The sequence below is a fragment of the Epinephelus moara genome, chromosome 19 (assembly GCF_006386435.1).
Source record: "Epinephelus moara isolate mb chromosome 19, YSFRI_EMoa_1.0, whole genome shotgun sequence".
NCBI lineage: Eukaryota > Metazoa > Chordata > Actinopteri > Perciformes > Serranidae > Epinephelus > Epinephelus moara.
In genome coordinates, this window is record NC_065524.1 from 26651517 (window position 1) to 26673225 (window position 21709).

The 21709-nt window shown below is 43.0% G+C and overlaps 1 protein-coding gene across 30 annotated transcripts in view; it reads left to right on the top strand.

The window, feature by feature from the left end:
- Positions 1 to 21709, top strand: part of ank3a (ankyrin 3a) — a 171856-nt gene that overhangs the window by 121979 nt on the left and 28168 nt on the right. For 16 of the 30 annotated variants that reach the window (XR_007571765.1, XM_050072036.1, XM_050072030.1 and 13 more), the window contains 13 exons: positions 28 to 84; positions 5190 to 5313; positions 9730 to 9832; positions 10699 to 10749; positions 12685 to 12794; positions 13574 to 13606; positions 15936 to 16160; positions 16254 to 16408; positions 16756 to 16967; positions 17213 to 17420; positions 17801 to 17897; positions 20367 to 20595; positions 21132 to 21257. Coding sequence is in view for 29 of the 30 variants with exons in the window: in XM_050072036.1 (XP_049927993.1) it covers positions 28 to 84; positions 5190 to 5313; positions 9730 to 9832; positions 10699 to 10749; positions 12685 to 12794; positions 13574 to 13606; positions 15936 to 16160; positions 16254 to 16408; positions 16756 to 16967; positions 17213 to 17420; positions 17801 to 17897; positions 20367 to 20595; positions 21132 to 21257 (1730 nt within the window). In the remaining variant the exon portion in view is untranslated. Of the gene's footprint in view, positions 1 to 27; positions 85 to 2481; positions 4682 to 5189; positions 5314 to 9729; positions 9833 to 10698; positions 10750 to 12684; positions 12795 to 13573; positions 13607 to 15935; positions 16161 to 16253; positions 16409 to 16755; positions 16968 to 17212; positions 17421 to 17800; positions 17898 to 20366; positions 20596 to 21131; positions 21258 to 21709 lie in introns of those variants that run through there. The other 14 variants (XM_050072060.1, XM_050072047.1, XM_050072044.1 and 11 more) reach the window with 10 other exon arrangements.

Below are 21709 nucleotides of genomic sequence, written 5' to 3' on the forward strand. Positions count from 1 at the left end.
CACTGTATGTGTATCCACATCACACAGTCCGGGCCAATGTGCCAGAAACTCTCAATGAGGAGTCTTTTTCAGATGTTGAAGAAGGTATTTGTCACCAGTTTGCCTCCGCCGTTCTGTTTTCTGTTTGTCTGTTTCCCTTTTATAACATAACACACTTCAGCACTACTCACCTGTCTTGTTGAGGAGCTAACCGTCAAGCCTTTGCTCTGCTGCTTTTCAGCTTTGCAGTTCATTTTCAATAGAAAGTCTCCAGGCAAAAGCAGAATGCACTCACACACACACACTTACGCAGAATGCTGTGGTCATGGATTTTAGTTGTTCTGCACTATAAGGCACTGTGAGGACTGTTAATGTAAAGTTATTTCAGCCAGTAAGAGGGCCAGACATCTCAGATATGCTGTTTTCTTTTGTTTCATTTACTGTAATTCTCAAGAATAAAATGTCACCTATTTCAATACATAGATTTTTGAGCCTTAGATCTGGTCTTGGTTTTCTGACAGCTTTCAGTGTCCTGTTTCTGTTCCCAAACTGACACTGCTGATGCTATTTTCTCTCCAACTTAAAAACACATTTGTTATTTTTAACTACTTGCACACCATAAGTCTCACACTGCATGATTCTCCTCATCAGAGACACTTTTTGAAGTGTCATCCTAACTTGCAGTCTCTTTGAAGGAGTCGCTGCGAGGAAATGAAAACAGGGTCAATGTGACTTGCTTTATAATCCAGATGACAGACTGTGAAAAGGCCTGCATACATTCAGTGAAATAACCGTGTCATACTATATGTAAACCTCGTTAAATTACATAACATTAACAATATCACATGCTGCAGAGCCGGAGAGAACCACCAGGTTTATGGAACAAGTCACATTGTTGCCCGCTTCGGCCTTTGTGCCGTTTGTTTTGGAACCACAGAGCCAACAGGCCTGTAAAATTGATGAGCTTGTTCATGGGCGGTTGCTTAGTGGACAGTCAGGGGGGGTGTGGAGTTTCTATGTCAGGTGATACAGCTAGACTCAACAAGTTACGCGCACACACACATATCAGGTGATAAAGGATGGGTTTTTGCACTGTAGCTGCACGATGAAGATCCTCATTGGCATATCTATGATTCAGTGTGTTATCACTACACACAGGAATTATAAATAAAGGTATCCATGGCCTCATGTGCTCCACATAAACTGTTTATACTGCGTGCATAATTCATCGCATTGTGCTCGTGCAGCGCAGCCTTGGTGTTCACTTTGCTCAACAGAAAGCAGCTACGGTTAGCATTCAGGCCTGCACTCCTTCATCTTTGCTGCTGCTGTGTGTGTGTGTGTGTGAGTGTGTGAGTGAAGGAAGGAGCTAGAGGAAGTTAAGAGTTTCCACATCTCTGTTTAATCCTATATGGGGGAAGCCGATCCTGTTAAGCTGCAGGTGTGAGGGACACTCCTGGTATCTGGCTGTTGTGTGTGTGCGTGCCACCTGCCTGTGCAATCACACGCTCATTTCATGCTTTCTATAGGCTACTATCACCACTAATTGTGCCATCTTTAAAGAGCCACTTAACTCCTTGTTGTGCGCTGCTGTCATCACTGTGGAGTTTCCATAATCCCCTGCTCTGGTCTTAGAGGATTTTCTTACCATAGCTGGTGTTATGCGTACTAAAGGTCTTTAACTGTCAAACACCTCTTGTGTAATTGTTCTAAATTTACTTATTCTTGTGCAAGTTTTAGTCCTTGGGTGCAACATGCAGAAGGAAGAGAAATATTGCTTAAGAGTTTTTAAAAAAGTGGCAGAATGATGGTGGTTATTGCATCATTATTTGAGCCCCACTCTGAGTTTGACATGCAGCCATAGAGGAAGAAAAGACAGGAGGAGTGTTCTGTGAGTTTTCCTCCGTCACTGTCTCCTCCACTGAGGTTCCCAGGCATTTGCTCGGACGACCTGTCAGCTGACTGTGCTCTCCACACAGCGGTAAACACTCTGAGTGCGGCCCCTGTTGCTGGCTCTCCTCAGCCGGACTTTGTTGGTGGATGCTGTTGAGCCAAAGCGCGCACGGAGACCTTCTCTCTTTAAATCCAATGAGATGAGCTTCTTTTGAGCCGCCTGCGGGAGAATTAACCCCGGTGTGGCCGGCGGTGGCAGATGGCTTGAACTTGTACTCTTTGCAGCCCGGTAAAGTGCGCTTTTTTGCAGCGAGAAGACGCAAAACTTACAAGAGTTTAGTCTTTTGCGGAGGATAGGGCGGCGGAAATGTGCGCACCAGCCACAAACGCGCAACTTGGTGTGAGTGGAGTTAAGTGTGTGGGGTGAGGAGAGGGCAACATTTTCCATCAGCTTCACAGGCGCTGAATGGACTACTTGATAGTCTTCACCTCTCACTGGATTTACTTTTCATCCTGGGGACGTTTTGCGGAGCTTTAGAAAAATAGAATAACTGAGGAAATAAAGAAGAGTTGTGATCAATATGGCTGCGCTGGACAAAGGTAAGTCGTTAGAGCATCAGAGGAAGTTTTAATGGCCGGTGTTTGAAGAAGGGAAAAACACACAGGATCGATGGACAGACAGAAAGAAAGAGGGAGTGTGATGTGAAAGGCATTATTATTTTTCTATTTTATTGGGTGGAAGCGATGGATGGCAATTTTCTCAAGCTTTTGGCCTCTGTGGATATTTATTATTCCTTTATTTATTTATTACTTGTGCTGTTAGGGAGAGGGACAAAGAGAGACAGTATTTGATGCTGCAACTTTGCAATTCAAGAAGATGTAAACTATACAGCAGCAGGAGGAGGTGTGTGTGTGTGTGTGTGTGTGTGTGTGGGTGTGTGTGGGTTGATGTGATATGTGGGATGTTGGGTATGTGTGTTGGTGGGGTATCAGAGCTTGAATGGGACGGTGATACATTATTACAGCAGCCAATTGTTTCCCAGTTGCGTCAAGTCAGACAGAAACAACGGGAAAAGAACAGGAAGTTAGGTGGTCATCTTGACCATCAAAATAAAAGCGTGCATAAAAATAGAGCAATGTTTTTGATTTCTAAATCTAATGTTATAATAATGATAATAATTTTTATCTATAGAGCGCTTTTCATGGTATTTAAAGGCCCTTTACATTAGTCAACGATCATTATGTCTTGTGTTAGTTTTCTTTTACATATATATATATATTTTTTTTTTTAGAGATTTTTTAGATTTATTAATTTATAAGGAGCTGCAGTCCCTTGGCAAGATGTTTTGAAACCAATAAAAGGATAACTAAAGTGGTACCAAACTGTATTATTCTGTGCTTTACAGTAAAGGTGCATTGAAGGCTCCAGACAGAAGTTTTGCTTTAATATTCTCCAGTGTCACTGTGTAAAAAATAGCCTAAACTAAATGTGCAGAAAGTTTCTTCAGCAATTGATGTCACAGTGTATTTTTGTAACTGGAGTTGTCCCTATGCATCATGTTCACGGCAGTCTCCCCAGACTGCTTGAGAGTAATTTTGGGACCAGAAAATGATAAGCAGTGGGAAATTATTTACAGCAGGGGTTAAACTCATTTTAGGGCCTGGGCCCGTACAGCCCAATTTGACCTCTCAAGTGGGCCGGAGGAGTAAAATCACTGCATAATAACCCACTGCATAACAACCCCTTTAACATTTTCCCTTTTTTAGTGTAAAGAAAATAATTCCAAAAACATTGTTCTATTTACAAAACAGATGATTAACAGCCTGTGATATCCTTAGAAAAATGATGTGCAAATTCAACAGTATGTCCCAGTTTGTCCACATTCAGTCAGTCTACTACTCACTTTAATTACATGTGCATTTTTGCACAATTTCCCACTTATGTTGAAGCTGTTGAAGAAGCGGGTGAAGTCATCCGCTGCCTTACAAACCATTTACAATCTGAAGTTTCAGCAGCAGGGCTCCACTAATATTGTTTTAAGATAGAAGTCTACAGACTCTTTTATACTGAAGCTGCTGGTTGACAATAATTTGCTTTAAGCATGGCCACGGAAAGTATTCATTTTTATTTAAATCTCTCCTGTAACCTCTTAGCCGTCACATGTACATCAATATTAGATGTGCAAGTCAACTAGAGGGCCATGTTAACAAAATTTTTCAACAATAAATAATAATGTTTCAAGCCTAGATTAATTTAGAAGCATTTTGCTGCACATAGCAATTGCATATTATTTTTATAGCCTTAGATATCTGTTGTGCTCAGTAGAAGTTGCAACACAAGTTGGTCATTCATGCAATAAGGCACCACACCCAGGATGTAAATCATTGTACATGAGGCCATGTTAAATCAGAAAACCCTAAAGGAAGTGCATCAGTGTAACTATATGACCACAATATTTGCCTAAATTAAACTTCTAGGGCAATATGTAGTGAGCATGTTGCTGTTGGGAAGTTGATTTGGTCACATGGCTCCATTAGGGAATGGTTTTAAAACTAAAACCCTTTCACTGCTGGTTTTATTTTGAAATCTGACACCGGAAACGCGTATTTCCAGTGTGATCTAACTTGACGCTGGTGCTGGTGTCTGATCGGAGTGCGGCAGTATTGAAGGCAGGGGGAGGGGCTGCGGTGAAGGAGCAGAGTGTTGCAGGCAGGACAGAGCCGGACATGAGGGAGAAGGGGAAACACTGTAGCCGCTCCGCCGGCTTCATTGACCGGCGCGTCATCGTCCACCGGTCCGCCGATCGAGGTGCGGTGCGGTTGTGCGCTCTCTGCTTATTTCTCTGCTTATTGTGCGCAGGCTTTGGTCGCTGTTGAGCCCTCTGCTGCGCTCCGTGTGTGAGTGATGTGAAGCTGCGTTTGGTTTTACAGGAGAGCTCCAGATATACCGCAAAGTGGCTTTGCTGCTGCCTCTGATGGCATTTAATATTCTCTAGAAATATTCATGTCTAACCTCTGAGGCAGTCCAGCATCGGTGCTGCTCAGCTCAGTGTCCCAGCTTCATGTTGTTGTGTCACAGTTAAATGCATAGACAAAGTTGCAGTGCGCTATGCAGTTGCAGGGAGGTATGTGGGGTTTAACGACAGTGTTGATAAATTATCCAAGGCCTCCTCTAAGTACCATAATCAAATAAGTGAGGGACTGATGTCGGCAGTGAGGGCTTGTTTTTCTTCCTGAGGTGCCGCATCGCCTCTCTGTGCCCCGGATTGGCTCCTGGAGTTAACAGGAGGATTTTATGATTTCATCCCCCCCACCAGGTGAGGATGCGATGACCGGGGACACAGACAAATACCTGCGGCCTCAGGACCTCAAAGAGCTGGGAGATGACTCCCTCCCTCAGGAGGGGTACATGGGTTTCAGCATTGGAGCCCGCTCCGCCAGGTAAGCACCTGTCATTTATACTATAAAAAAAACACTCATGTATTCTGGTGCAGTGCTGACAACTACTGTCCAACTTGTCCTGAGAATATTACAGCTATATTATGTTTATATTGGCTAGATTTATAGTTGCTGTTGATGTTGTGGTTGTTTACACACATATGATGCCACCTGATGTGACTATAGTGTCATTGACATCATATAATGTTCAGTCCCTCCAACACACACACACACATACACATACATATACCAGACACAAACACACACACTAACACACACACACAAACAGAATAATGGAAATCGCTGGAGAAAGCAGCTGGAAAGTTGCCACCCAATGATTCAACCTGACAAAATGATTCAGCATTTTGTGTGGCCTCATTCAAACCCAGGCAAAGATTACAACCGGCCCATAGTGTAACACAAGAGATATAAGCTGTACCTTTGAACTGCGATGCCTTTGATACTCTCTGTGAACAGCTGCGCATCGGGATTAGCCACGGGCCAAACTAACTACAGTTTCACATAGTGGACAAAGTATGTAGTGGAAAACTGGCAGGCTCCAGTGAAAACACATCAGCAGCACACGGGACAAGTGTTGTGCAGCCCCCAGAGTGTATTGTAGCCTCGCTGACAGATGGCAGATGTACTGTGATGGTTGGATTGATAAAAACAACAACACTGACTGTGACAGGAAGGTGCTGCCATCAGCGGGTCGCAGCAAACAAGGGAAACATTGAATTGAATGGAAAAAATCCACGTAAACAAAGTTGTTTGATGAGGCTCATGGGTCATTTACTGGAAAGAGTTTTGACCTGAATTAGGTGAATTGTTGTTAGTTTAAAGGAATACTTCACCCACAAAATCATTTTTTGTGTGTCAGCTACTCATCCTGTGTTACATTGAATATGTGAAGAAAACTTTGTTTTTCTCTTATGCTTCCATGATGAATGAAGAATCAAAAAACAGAGAAAATTACTGATGAATTGAAGTCATAGGGGGCCAGGTTTAACACCAGCAAAACTACATCAGAACATCTGTTTACAAACTCTCACACAACTCATGCGGTACAAACCAAGTGTCATTTATCAAGTCGCATGCTCAGTACTTCACGAACTCATGTATTTTCCGCTAAAACCTTACACTTTAAAAACACTTATCCACATGAGCAGCATGCATGAGCTAACACATGTTTGAACTTATGCTCAAGCGTTCCATTGAGCGTAGTTTAGTTTAGTTTTTGGCCAGACGCTGAACTCGTCTGTGCTTGAGAATGTTTATACAGATGTAATGTTTTAGTGAAAAATGCCTGTTTTGGGAAGTACTGAGCTGACGACTGGATAAACAAGACTTGAATTATGCTGCACAAGTTGTGTGAGAGTTTGTAAACAGAAGTTTTGATATAGCCCCCTTTTACAGCAATTTACTCCAGATTTTTTTCAGTTTTTGGATTCTTCATTCACTGAAAAGGCGTGCAAGAAAAACATGTCTGAATTCACTGTAACATGGAGTGAGTTATTGATGTATAAATAAACATTTTGTGGGCGAAATGTTCCTTTAAAATATCAAATCATAATAATTCAAAGAGACTGGTGACCACATTTGAGGGTTTGAAGCTCAAACTGCTGTTTGTTTACTAGTGTTAACAGTTTATTAGTATGCCTAGAATAAAAAGTGTGCGACAGATTCGTTTTTAATGTCTCCGATCTGCTACAATTACAGCTACAAGTACCAAATCTGCTGCTTTTCTGTTATTGCATGTGAAGTAGAAGCTGAAATAGATTTGAAATTGTTGCAGTGTCTCTTTGCAGGGATGTGAATGTAACGCTGTGATTTATTGATCAATGAATGTATGATGCTGAGCAAGTTCTTTACTTTTCCTTACCTTTCTGTTTATGACATCGACATTGCATGGTTTGCTTTTTGACTGGGCTGCACACACACAAACACACACACGCAAAAAAAACAAAACAACTAAAAGAGCTTGTGCCTAAGTCGTAGTGTACAACCATGCACAGCATCAATGTCATATGGAGGGGAAAAAAAGAAAGCCACATCATGCTTGAATGTCTTCAAAATGTTTTGCTTTTCACTCTTCTATTTTGTTCTTTTCCTTGTTTTCCTGCACCGTGTCCCTCATTCTAGTCCTAGACTCAGGTAAGAAAAGAGTAGTTGTAGTCATAGTAGTAGTAGGCAACATTAGCTGTGAATGGTGTCCCCCCCCCAAATTACTGTTTAACCCCGACCCTACACCTGTAAAACCGCTAACCCAAACCGTAAGTCATCCATCGTACATTGATGTCATCCAGTGTTGCTGTTCTTCTGTTTGTGGTAACAGATGTGTCACTCTGTCGCTGTTGTATTTGAGATCGTCGCTTCATTCACCATATTTTCTCATCCGTCTTCACTACATCATCACATCCACCAAATAAATGTTTTTTTTATACAGGTGTGGAAAAGAGGCAATCTTGCTGGAAATGATAAAATAAAAGCCACACTTTTCTTCAGTTTAAGTTGTGTGGACTAATCCTGTAACTTGATGTGGCACGTCCTTAAGTGGCACTTTATTTATATTTTTGTGGTGCCACAGAGTGTAACTTCCAGGGATCAAACACATCAGTTTATTAATTATCCGCCCCTTTTTGTCCCCTCTATTTACATATCAGTAATTGGAGATTTCTTCAGGATCTTTCTGGATGTTAAATCCATGGTTTGCAGAGATGGAAACCTTACGGCTGAAGATCTCTCTGGAATTTTAGTCCAGCATTTAGACATCATCGAGGACAAGCACTCGCATACACAGATGCATTCACGCACAGACACTCACAATGCCTCAAACAATTGTCTCTTTGAGTCCGCACAGATGCCTTCGTCAAAACACAGGTCCATTGGTATACATGGAGATGCCACACAGATAGAAAACAAGTCATTTGGAAAATGGGAAGTGGAGTTTACAGCAAGGCAGACTGATTGATCAACAGTAAAGTCAATGGGTGTGGGGAGAGGAAGGAAGGCGACGGAGAAGGATGGGGTTTGAGGAAAGCAGCAAGATAGCAGCACGACTCTGAAATAGAGAGAGCAGAGACAGGAAGAGATGATGGGGCAGCATTATTAAGATGAAGTGCTGGTAGGTGGCATGACGTGCAGAAATAGACAGACAATAAAGAGGACACCCGAGATAATGAATGAGAAGGGAGGAAACACTGAAGGAAATGGAAGAGCATGGATGTTTAGGGCGGAGAGGGGAGGATGGACAGAATGAGAAAGAGGAGGAAGCTGTGAAGAACAAACAGGGTCCGGTTGAGAGCATGGGGGGGGGTGGGGGTGTAGCGCGCCACGGTGCTGCCATGCCAGCGAGTCCATTCAGGCCGTACAGAGTTGCTTGGTAACTTCGATGGTGGGGTAGGCAGGCTGTGCTGAATAAAGGGCTTCTCTCTGTGCTGAATAGGGTGCCCACTCAAACACGCTGAGCTCTGCATTTTCTCCCCCCCAGCTCACCCGTTCTCCCCCCTCCGCACTCACACAGGACACATCAGTACACACGTACAGTATGCACTTGGAAAAAAATAAGGCACAGAGTTGTCAGTGTAATCCAGGGATTGTGTCATTTTTTCGCGCCCCTTCAACTCCCGTCATATATGTCTTTACAAGTGCACAAAATTTAAATGACTGCACACTCACACAGACATTTCGTCTCCTCTGCGCCGATCAAATCCCTGTAGCAAAGACAAAAAAACAACCTGAAAGGAGTCTACAGCGCCGCATCGAGCCTGAGAGGCTGCAAAAATAGGCACACGTCACCACACACACGGCCATAAAACAGACTGCAGCAAGACAGCTAGAAAAGACCAGCTTCCCTTTTGTATTTTGCTGCTCAGAAACAGGTCTAGGTCAGCTGCTAATCTTAGAATAAAGCAATGTCACTCTTCTAGCTTGAGACGGATTTAACTGTTTGAAACACTTAAATTTCTTTTTACTGGACTGCACAGAAACTTGTCAGCCAGGCGCATACACGTACACTCCACTAATCTCTCATGTCTCATCATTTAGACACTCGCAGTTACATCCATGTCCGTGATACACACCCTCATATAGAGACGATCGCAGCAGCCGTCTGTGTCTTCTTTCAGCCTGTTCCTCTTTCCCTCTATCTCTTAATGCAAACACACTGACCTCACTCACATTTCCATCTCTGAATAACCTGCTGCAGTATCTTTTCCTCGTTCAACTGCGGGCTCCTCAGCCTCTCTGTCTCTATCTTCCACTTTTAGCTTTTGGACTCTCTCCGTCCAGTCAGTTAAAAAAAACAAGTTCCCTGGAGGTTGCATGTAATAATGGATTCCTTGCTTTTTGTTTTATGTCGTGTTCCCCTGCTCGTCACTTGTTGTTGCCCACGGCGCCACGTTGTGTGGTAACATGTAGCCTCCGCTCCTTCAGTTCGGATAGGTCCAACACTCTCAACCGGAGCTCCTTCGCACGAGACAGTATGATGATCGAGGAGATTCTGGCGCCCACGAAGGACACGGTAAGATCTGTTTCTTGTCTTTGATGCCCCTTTTTCTCCCAGTATACCCCCTCTATACCTGACCACACACCTCACTTTGATGTCTCTTCTTTACCAAATTCCCTGGTGCATCCCTTATTTTCTCTTACACCGTCTTTCTGTCAGGGGCCTGTTGAATAAACCCAGGCTGGGTAGACTTGAAGCAGGGAGCAGGGTAGCTTTCCTTGTCTTGCACAAAGGTCATAACAGAAGCAGTGTTGATGCCGTGCTTTCTTTTGCCAAAGTGCTGAGGGAGAGTGTATAGCACCTTGACGAAGAGTTTATTCAAACCTAAGGGCTTTGAGAGGCCTCCTCCACCCCCCGCCCCCTTTGCTTTCCCACAGAAAAAACGCAGTGCTCTGCAGAGCTCGTCTAGCCTGTCCAACGCTTGTTTTGGTGGGCAGGAGCAAAAGCAGAAATTGTAAGCTCTTATTATAAACAGTATTAGTAATATAACCTATAAGTTCAGTGGCAACATCGCCCGAGATCTCAAACCGTGCTTGGCCGAAAATATGCACTCACGCCAACTTAATTCTTTTACAAAATAAGCAAATGTTTCAGACGTCCGAAAATATACATGAGGTTTAAATCTTTTTTTTCCTCAGCGGTGGTCCATCTCACTGCCATCACACTATAATCTGCTCCATATGGTCGAAGTTTCAGTTATTCAGGGTTTGTTTGACTTTAATACCTAAATCGTAGGACCGTCTCATCTTCACGGAGATAGGATCATGTTTTCTCTGATGGAAATCGAATCCTTTAGTGAAACAAAGCACCGTAAACTCACATGTCTGGATCGCACGTTTGCCCTCCATGTGACTTCTGAACTGTCTCTCTTCTCCCCCAAGCTTCAGAGTGTCTGTAAAGACATTTCCTACTTGGTTGACCCGCTCAATAAGGTATAAAGAGTTCATGGATGTCTGACTCATTCGTCAAGTTCTGTTAATTTTCCAGTCACTGTGGTTCGTCTCTCATCACTCTGTCTTGAGTTTTGTGTATTTGTTTGTTTTGGGTCCGTGCCATTCTCATCTCACTCATTAGTGCGGGTCTGTGTCTGGTGAATGGTCGTTCCCATGCTACTCTCAGTGCACACCAGTTCCCATGATTTGCTGTTTACATACGTAATTATTAAGGCTGGTTTTTGGTTTCTGGTTTTTCAAGCATCATGATTGCCTCACCAGTTTTTGTACATTTCAGTGTAGAGCTTTTTTTTTCAACTTTTTGTCCCGATTGTGATGAGACTGTAGATAGTGGTGACAAATTTTGTCAAAATATGAGTAGAGCTGCAACGATTAATCGATTAGTTGTCAACCATTAAATAAATCACCTACTAATTTGAATAATTTTTGTAACCAGATTTTATTCAGCAATTAGCGTATATGATAATACAGTGGCACAGTGTCATGTTTTTCATTTTAAACTGAAATATTAACCCTTTTACCCCCCAACAATCCCCTCCCAGCTCAACAGAGCAAAGTAATGATAAATGAATAAATAAATAAAAATGATTGTATAACATACATAGACACAAAGTGGATGTGCAACTAATTTAAAATAGATAGATAAAGAAATAAATGAAAAAATACATAATATTAATAAAATAAAAAGTAAAAATCAGGTAATACTTAAGATCAACACGCTAACCTAACCTTGTCTGCAGCCTACAATATCACAATCTAAAATGCATGTACCCACACTGTTACATCTCCACACATAGTTGTGTCGACACAATAAATGCACTCAAAAAAATCAACACTTACCCTTTCTCCGGTCGTACTTTGAAGTCGAAGTGGGAGATAAGAGGCTGCATGTATTTGTAAAACTTCTCAGCCGAGCCACAGATTTGATCTTTTGATCACAAAATTTGATCTTTTCCAGTTTCAGAAGTGACGTTAAATCCCGCAGCCTACATATTTGTGAGGGGTGAGCAATTTTTCCGAAAGAGGGGGCTTCAACAGCAAGCTCATAAACAGGCAAAAGAAATTGCAGTTCTTTGTTTAGCAGTTATTCTAACACCCTCCCCAGGGATACCAAAGATGGCACGCTGAGGCGATGAGTCCAGTATCTTTGATATAACATCAAAAAAGAGGGCATGACCAGAACATGAGTCAAGTTTGCTGGTGCCTGAGGTTTGGATAGATACATCTTCGATAATCTAACTTTGCTAAAATTGATCCTGTGAAGAACTTTGAAGTGAACGAGACTAAGCCTTGCACAAGAGGAGGATAAATTTGTTGCTTTTAATGCATCATCCCACCATAAAACTGACAAGGAATAATTTTCTCTGATTGAATATACGTGAATATTTTCTGGTTTCGTTTCTCCTCTATGACAGCAGACTGAGAGTATCTTTGGGTTGTGGAAAAAACAAGACATTTTACAATGTAATTCTGGGTTTTGGGAAACACTGATTGGCATTTTTCACAATTTTCTGACATTTTTTAGAGCAAGCAACTAATCGATTACAAGAAAATAATGAATAAATTAACCAACAATGCAAATAATTGTTAGTTGCAGCCCTAGATATGAGCTAAGAAGCTGTAAATGATGTCACCTCATGACTTCACGCCATAAAAAAGAAGGGAGGGTCATGTCTGTCAGCTGTTGTGTCCGTACAAGGATTTATATTTAGCTCTCTCTTTCCTTTCATTCACTTTTTTGTGTCTCTCTCATCTGTCTCGACTTTTTTCCTTTTCATCTGCCTTGCTCGTCTCTCTCCTCGTTCCACTTTATTCACCTCAATCTCTTTCCTCCTCTCCCTCGCTCTATAACCTTCTCTTTCTCTGTCTTATCTCTGCTCTCTTCACCTCTGTCATTGGATCCTCCTCTCTCAGCACCTGGCTGTGACCAGAGACTACAGCTCGGAGTGTATGCGACGCTACAGCTGGACTCCGGACACCATGGACCACAGCCACAACACTGTCTCCAGCCCCATCCACTCTGGGTAAGAACAGCTGCACCGTCTCATAGGATAAGTTCACCAGCATACACTAAATGCAAAAGCTAAAACATAAGCTGCACACACCTGCATAAATTACACATTTTCTGTGCTTGCTGCACACAACTGTTGTCTTTTGTTCTCCCTCCTAAGAGTCGATATTCAGCAAACCCTGCAGCACTGGTGCAGACATGATGCAGGGCTGTGGGATTTCTGCAGTGCTGCTACTGTACACATTACAGCAACAAAAGACACAGTCCATCCTCTAAAGCTCTCATGTCATACCATAAGTCTAGAGACATGGTCCAGACGTCGCCTTCACGTTCACTGACATCAGCTCTATTTCTGTCATCGCAGAAACAAAGTGCAGGCTCTGTGTGAGCTCATGGCACCGTGGCTCGTGTGTTTCATTTGGATAAAGTGATAGGGGTTTGCTCTCATTGCATACTTTGAATATATGGCGTTGTAAAATGTAAATGCTCTCGATAAAAGGCGCTGTCTTTGCACAGAAGTTCATGCTTATTTTCTTTGCTCAGGGATCTGTCATGTCCAGTTTTGGTTGAATCATTATTACGCCTTGTGCGTTTGTCTTTCTATTCATATATCATTTTGTTTGTTGTCATTTTGTCCCTTGTTTCCCTTTGGTTTTCCACCCGTGTAGTTTTAATTCTTTCTTTCACCATCAGCCATCATTACAGATCCCAACCGTGATTGTGAAACCTTGATACTAAAACTAGGTTCTGGGGGTTTGCCTCCTGCATTGCCTCCATGTGTTTATTTTGCAGCCTCTCCTCCCCGCTCCCTCAGTATGACTCCAGGTGATGACTGAGTTCGCTGCTTTCACCCATGATGCCGCAGTGATGTCACTCACTCCTCCACCTCTGTCTCCCTCTGACCTCGTCACTCTCTCCTAGCCTCCTCTCCCCCCGCTCCTCCAGTCTGTGCTCGTCTCATCCGTGTGTGTCTGGTGTTTCATTTGCACTGCCTTAGATATTAGAAGTGTGTAGTCAACGTGTTTGGGAGTCTCTTCATTGATGTGCCGTCTCTCTGTCTCTCACAGTGCACATTAAAAATGAATCTTTCTCGAAACCTTACAGGGATTCTGCTAACTTCCAACATACAGTGTAGAAAAAGCAACAACACAGTACATAACACAACACCGTAGTGAAAAGAAGAGCCATGTTTGGCTTTACATATACACAGCTCATACAGTTTTCCATTAGGCTTGGGCGGCATCAAGGTATTACCGTATACCAGGGTATTTTTTTCAATACCATCAAAGATATAAGCACTCCTCTTTCTATTAAACTGATACAGAGATGCTGTGTTGAGATGATAATTGTATGTAGTGCACAGCACGCACCACCAGAGGTCAGTCTCTACTGGTGGGACAGGCAGCAGAGCTGATAAGATAGCGACTGCGAGTGGTGGGGATAATGTTGCAGGACTAAAGCCAGCCAGCAGTCATAGATAGAAAAGCGGGGATAAACAGTGTGTAAAAACAGCGTGTTAACATCTAACTCAGTGGATGGACCCTTCGCTAAGTCCCGACCCCGGATGCAGAATGGCCAGTTATAACGTAGCATCTGGGTCCGACAACAACACAGCTGTGCTCCATTGACTCTAATGCAGTCGTTTCAGATTTCCTTCATTTTCAGGCTGGTTTTGTGGATTTGGAGCTAAATGTTGTGCCTGGGGCACGTCGTGTATTAATGATACTCATATTAATCATATTAATGATATGATAATGATACTTTTGATTGTTCCAAAACCAAAATCAAACCCTGAAAAGTGTAGGGTTAGCTAGCTAGCTACTGAAGATATAGCCTACTGAATGTATACACATGCTGCTTTTGCTTTGTAATGATTATAACAGTGAAAAAAAGGCCGACCCTGCTGTACAGGAACCAGTGAAGGGAAGCAGGGAGACTTTGCTGATATTCAACCAGCTGTGTGTCATTGCATTGTGCGCAGATGAACGCTGTTTGACTTCCCCCAGAGATCCCTGCCCGTCCGGCAGTGGAGGTCCGGGTGCTAGTAGTGGCACAGGGGCAAAGCCAAACACTGTTCATCTGCACACACTGTGATGCCACACAGCTGGTTCAATATCAGCAAAGTTTCCCTTTATATTCATTGTCTTGTGTGGCGATCAGCAGTGATGTGGTGGTTCACTTTTACACTGTGATCTGTAGCCTATAGTTCGGCTTTAGCTTCTAACTATCTTTGTCTTTTTAACCTGTTGTTGCTGCTGAGTCAGTTTGACATCCTGGATATATCCTTCAAACACAGACTGTAGACCCCTCTGTCTGCTTCTCTCTGAGATCACTGTTTCATTTTCCCAAAAATATGATAATATTTCTTCAGGGAGTGCAGTTAGTTACAGTGTGGGCTCCATGCTAGCTCCGACAGCTTGACAGACCATTGCAAAGGGGCGGGGCTTAGTGAAAGGTCAATTGCGAGTGGTGGGGATAACGTTACAGGACTAAAGCCAGCCAGCAGTGCTAGATAGAGAAGTTTTTTTTTGTTTTTTTTTAACACAAATACTGCCATATACCATTTACCCCGTTGAAATGTCAGGCAGGTATAAAGTTATGAAACAGATGCCGCCCAAGCCTATTTTCCATCCTCACTCTTTATCCGTGCCACTGATGTTATTAATGGGATGCCAAAATGTGCTCTTAACTTGAAGAATGGGACATACCACATATTAATCACATTAACCCTATCTCGGTGAAACATCTGTGCAGGTGTTTAATATTTGATCACTGAATGCTGCTTTAGAGGAACTGAAACTTTGGCAACAGCCTCACCTTCAGCCTCAGGAGTGGAAACTAAACTTTCTGCAACTGTCATCAGCACCCTGTTTAGTTTCAGACAGTGTTTAATGTTCTAAATTGAGGCGTGTGAAGGTGAGAACTGCCAACTTTCAGACCTCAAAGCATCTTTTATTTTCTTCTTTCTATCGTACTGTCTTTTACTCTTTTCTCTATTTTTTGTTATTTCCTCTCTTTTCCTTTCTTTGTTTGGGTGTACGGTGATCACAGCATGGGAATCGTCCTCCTCACTTGTGTCCATGGTGGCTTCTGTCTATCTTTCTCTCTGTCTGTGTCTGTTCCACCTCTAACACTGTTGTTTTGCACCTCGCAGGTTCTTGGTAAGCTTCATGGTGGATGCCCGCGGTGGTTCCATGAGAGGAAGCCGTCACAATGGCATGCGCATCATCATCCCCCCCAGGAAGTGCACGGCGCCCACACGCATCACGTGTCGCCTGGCCAAAAGGCACAAGCTAGCTTACCCCCCACCCATGGTGGAGGGAGAGGGGCTGGTCAGCCGGCTGGTGGAGGTCGGACCAGCTGGCGCGCAGTTCCTCGGGTAGGACTTTATTTCTTTTTTTTAAACACTTAATTTATAGATTTTTTTTCCATTTACATATTTCTACAGACTAAGTTTGACTTTCTCTTCCAGTCCTGTGATAGTAGAGATCCCTCACTTTGGGTCCATGCGAGGGAAAGAGAGGGAGTTGATTGTGTTGAGGAGTGACAATGGTGACACATGGAAGGAGCACCAGTCTGACGCCAGACCTGAAGACCTCCTCGAGCTGCTCAGTGGAATGGATGAAGGTAAAAGAAAGGTTATTCAGTGTCATTTACCAAAGATAGTTAGTACAGAGACACGTTTTGTCTGCAGTGAGTGGATGAAGGTGAACTGACGCACTTAGAAAGACCTACACTACATGACCCAGAGCTATATGTCAGCTGGTGACCTAGATATCATATTTTCACTCCAGCAGAATGTTTTCAGTCTGTTTAGCCTATTTAGTGTCCTTTTTTTGTAATGACACTGACCAAACTGTCAGACCTTAATAGTACCTAACATTTAAATGCATTTATAAAGTCAGAATTTGTATTTAGTAACCATTTGATGTTGCTTAAAATCCCATTCATGAGTGTAATATTTTCTGTCACAGAGCTGGACAGTCCTGCCGAGTTGGAGAAGAAGCGCATTTGCCGCATCGTCACCAGCGATTTTCCTCAGTATTTTGCCGTGGTGTCACGGATCAAGCAGGAGTCTAACCACATGGGCCCTGACGGAGGCATGCTGTCCAGCAGCACCGTGCCCATGGTCCAGGCCTCGTTCCCACAAGGGGCGCTCACCAAGAGGATTCGTGTCGGCCTGCAGGTACAGCAGGACTCCTTGGATCAGCTCAAATTCAATCTGTTGCATGACTCAGCTTTTTGGTTGCAAATACTGTACACTGGCCTATTATTTTATTTATACCTGACCTATTTCTGGTTGAATATTTGATTCCGCCTCACACGCCTGGACTCTTTAATTTCATAGAACGTTCAGGGAAAGTTTGATAAAACATTTCTCAGACTTTTATCAGCAAACTTTTTCCCTGTCTCCTCTGTGTTTCTGTCCAGGCCCAGCCTGTGCCAGATGACATGGTGAGGGCGGTCCTTGGGAACAGAGCGACATTCAGCCCCATCGTCACCGTTGAGCCCAGGAGGAGGAAGTTCCATAAGCCGATCACCATGACAATCCCTGTCCCACCTCGATCGGCAGAAGGCCATCCCAGTGGCCACCGAGGCGACTCTGCACCCTGCCTGCGTCTGCTCTGCAGCATCACAGGCAAGTAGACCTGTAGATAACTAGAGCATGACAACACTGTCGCAGTACCTTTTTCCAAAATCCTCCTGCAGACCTCGCTTTGAGTTATTTAATACTAGCAGTTTGACAGTCATGGTATCCTTAGATGCCAGCAAATGCGATTCATGGCACAACACATAGTTGTTCATCCATTCATTATACATAAAACAGAGTTAGTAACTCGCAGGCAGTATAAATTGAATAGCCGTGGGCGCATCAGGCCCACTTTGATGTCAAAAGCCACGGGTCGATAGAGGGAAGATGAAGAGCAGAGAAGATAAAAGGATGAGGACTACAGAAGCTGAAAGACTGGCAAGGTTGGAACAGCAGTGAGCTCATCTTTTGGCCCTTGTTTCATGCAGGAGGGACGTCTCCTGCCCAGTGGGAGGACATCACAGGGACCACACCACTGTCCTTTGTAACTGATTGCGTCTCCTTCACCACAAATGTGTCGGCCAGGTGAGACACACACATCCACATGCAGTATACACACACACACACACACACACTCACACTCACACACATAACTATATTTCTGTAGTGCAGTAAAACCACTTTTTCTCCAAAGCTGGATAATAAATACTTATTTGCAGTTACCAAAATGTTACCCTGGCACTCCATTCACATTTAAGTGGACAGGATTAGCCTGCCTGTTTTCCATAAATGCAAGTTTCTAACCAATACAGACTAGTGCGGAGGTGATTCATCCAGCTATTAACTGTCTTCCTCCTAAAGCCTTCCCCACTGCCTTCTCACTGGCACCCTTTAGTGGCTTGAACATAAAAATACTAGATGAGAACACTTAAGTTAACGACGGCTCCTTTCTAAAATAGAACAGCTGCTGGATATTATTCAAGCTGCAAGTGTAATTTTGCTGCCAAGGAAATGTTGATTTTTGAGTCTAGAGCAACCCATAAGAGCCTTCGTCTGTGGACCTGACTTTGCTGCACACAATCTAAGATTTAACATCACTGAGGAGAGGCTACATGATTATTTAAGAAACCCTTAAATCGATTGTAATGAGCACAGAAATGTTCTACCTCTTCTGCCAACTACAGATAAACAAAAGTGAAAGTGAATTAAAACTAGCCTGTTTTCTATTTGGCTCAGTTTTGCGTTCTTTCAAAAAGTCTTGTTCTCTTTCTCTTCGCATTGGTTACAGGGAAAAGCAGCTCCCAATAGCCAGAAACGAAGTGCATGTTGTCTTGCCTAGAGATGTGACGATTACACACTCAAAAGAAAATAAATCCGTCCATAATTTTTACAACGAATTAAGTCATTTTCAGGTGAAAATGCCAAACGCTTTCTTGACGTTTTTATGGACCAAACAATTCACTGAGAAATTGACTGACAGATAGGGTAGGCAGTTTGTTTTCTCTATGGAGTCATTGGGCAAAAATCCCACAATAGCCAAAATTGTAATGTAATTCAATTTGTTTGGGAGAAAACTAGACTTCTGCATCTTTTCTTAGCTCTGTTTTTAGACAAGAAAATCTAGCCCATGACGGGAGACTTTGGCCGGGTCATTTCAGAGGAAAGGTGTTTCTGTTGGCTGTTCTGCAAATTGCAGATGCATGTGCACGTCCCTTTCAGTGACGGAGAATCCTGCAGAAAAAGTTAAGATTCCAGCATTGGCAACAACTGGAGTTATCAAAAAGAGAGTTTAAAGAGAGTCTGACAATATACAAAACAAAACACGTCAGTAAGTGTTTTTAGAGATTAACAGAAAATGTTCTTAATAGCTTAGCCTTGCTAACCGGAGCCAAAGGCTCATGGCTGCTAGTTCATGTTCATGTAGCTAGAGCCTCGAATCACAGGCCCACAAGTTTGCAGGATGGTAATTCTCATGGAATTGCTGCATTTTAACAGCATCAGGATCATGACCCTTATCAGGATGATTGAAATTATTAACCAGTATTTGTATAGGTTACTGTATGAAGGGCCTGTATATGCTTGTGCTTGTCTGGTTGGAGGGGGAGCTGCAGGAGGAGGGTGTATTTTCAAAATCTGTCAGGTATTTTTTATTTTTTTTTGGCTTTTCCCGGAAAAGTCTGTCTGCCCCAGCTTTAAATGATAATGAAATAATACTTAGTCCTACCACTCTGGAAGATACAACAAGTAAATGCAAGGAATTTTAAATCACTGCCAGGAGACATCTGAGCGAGCCACAAAATGGTGACAGTGCAGGAAGCAATGAGACGTTGGCAGTGAATCCCAAAATCTGTCACTAGAGGAAAAACTCAGATTACTGTCAGTCGGCAAATTTCAACCCTGGACAGCCGCTCATTTTTTCCTGACTTCAACATCTCATTTTTCCCGATCCTCTCCGTTTCACCACACACATAAGGAGAGCAAGTTCCCCTCTTGTCTGACTCCACATGTTATTGGCTGACTTTAACCTAATTACATTAATTAAGTTACTTGATAGTACATTTTTTCCTCTCCTGACTCCTGTTTCTCCGTTGGCCTATATACTAACAAGGTTACACATTTACCCAAATGGTAAAAAGTCACGTTGACCACGCACTGTTCAGGCATTCCTCTAAACTGACTGCAGCAAGTGAAACTCCTGGTTACAGTACACAGAGTCCCTACAGTAGATTGGGATCATGTGGCAAATGTGCAGCCTGATGCTAACTAAGCATCCTGTGGTGCTCTGTAATTAAATGACTACATAGCTGTCATGTGTTTGTGTTCACCCTCCAGAGAAATAACTGAGCTTGTTTGATTTATTGCTTAAGTTGGTCACTTGCACTACAGTTTTTTATACAGAAATGGCTTAAATATGCAGTGTATGTCCCAAACTTTAGACTGTAAATCATTTTGATATTAGGCAAATTGTTCACTTGGCTGACTTCCAGATTCATCGTTTTCTTTTTATGTTTTCCCCCCACTCCCGTCTCCTTTCCTCCCATCTCTCCTCCATAGGTTCTGGCTCGCAGACTGTCACCAGATTCCTGAGACGGTGAGTCTAGCGTCTCAGTTATACCGGGAGCTGATCTGCGTGCCGTACCTGGCCAAGTTTGTGGTGTTCGCCAAAATGAACGATGCTATCGAGGCTCGGCTGCGCTGCTTCTGCATGACCGATGACAAGGTGGACAAGACCCTGGAGCAGCAGGAGAACTTTGAGGAGGTGGCGCGGAGCAAAGATATTGAGGTGGGGTTGTGTGGTCATGTGGACAAAAGAACAAATTGCCAAATGAAAAAAAAAAAACATTTTATGTTAGGACTGGGTATAGGTATTTGATATGTTTAAGGTATTGACCAAAATAACCCAGTACCAAATAGTATCCAGACTTCTCCAGTCAAACAAGACCTGCATTCGATCCATTTTGTACCCCCCCGCAGCTACAACCCATACAGTCTGTGGTGTGGTCAAGCCAAGTGTGGTATTTTTGACAGAGTTGGCAGTCCAGCGTGCTGAGATGCTACCGATACGTTCGTAAGAATGGCTATTATGGTGGCATTTTACGCCACTGACTGCTTCCATTCATGTGCTTGGTATCAAATGGAGTAGAAAAAAGGTATCAAATGATGTACTTTATTATCGCTATCACTTTAAGGGCACAGGTTTTGGTATTGGTATCATAATGTTTGAAATGATACCCAGCCCTTGTTGAAATGCAATACATCCATTTCCTCAACCACATCAGTGTTTAAGCTGTTTTACTACATTGTTTTGTTATTCTGTAGGTTCTGGAGGGCAAGCCCATCCACGTGGATTGCTACGGCAACCTGTCACCTCTCACCAAAAGTGGGCAACAGCTGGTTTTTAACTTCTACTCCTTCAAGGAAAACAGGCTTCCTTTCAACGTCAAGGTATGAAGTGTATCCCTCATACCAAACTCTCTCTCTGCTAGCATTGTCTGTCTGCATCATTCACTTTGGTGTCCTTTGTAAATGAGCTTTGCTGATTGAATTATGTCATGAATGTCAGATCATCATTTACTAATTAGCTGACATTTATAGCAACAGCATTTTTTTTCTGCAGGGAGTATGTTATGGCTCTCACATATCAGAGCGACACACTGTAACTCAATTTTTGTCCTAGTCTTTTGACATGCTTGCCAACGAATTGACCCTTCACTAAGCCCCGCCCCTTTGCAATGGTCTGTCAAGCTGTCGGAGCTAACATGGAGCCCACACTGTAACTAACTGCACTCCCTGAAGAAATATTATCATATTTTTGGAAAAATGACAGAGGGGTCTACAGTCTGTGTTTGAAGGATATATCCAGGATGTCAAACTGACTCAGCAGCAACAACAGGTTA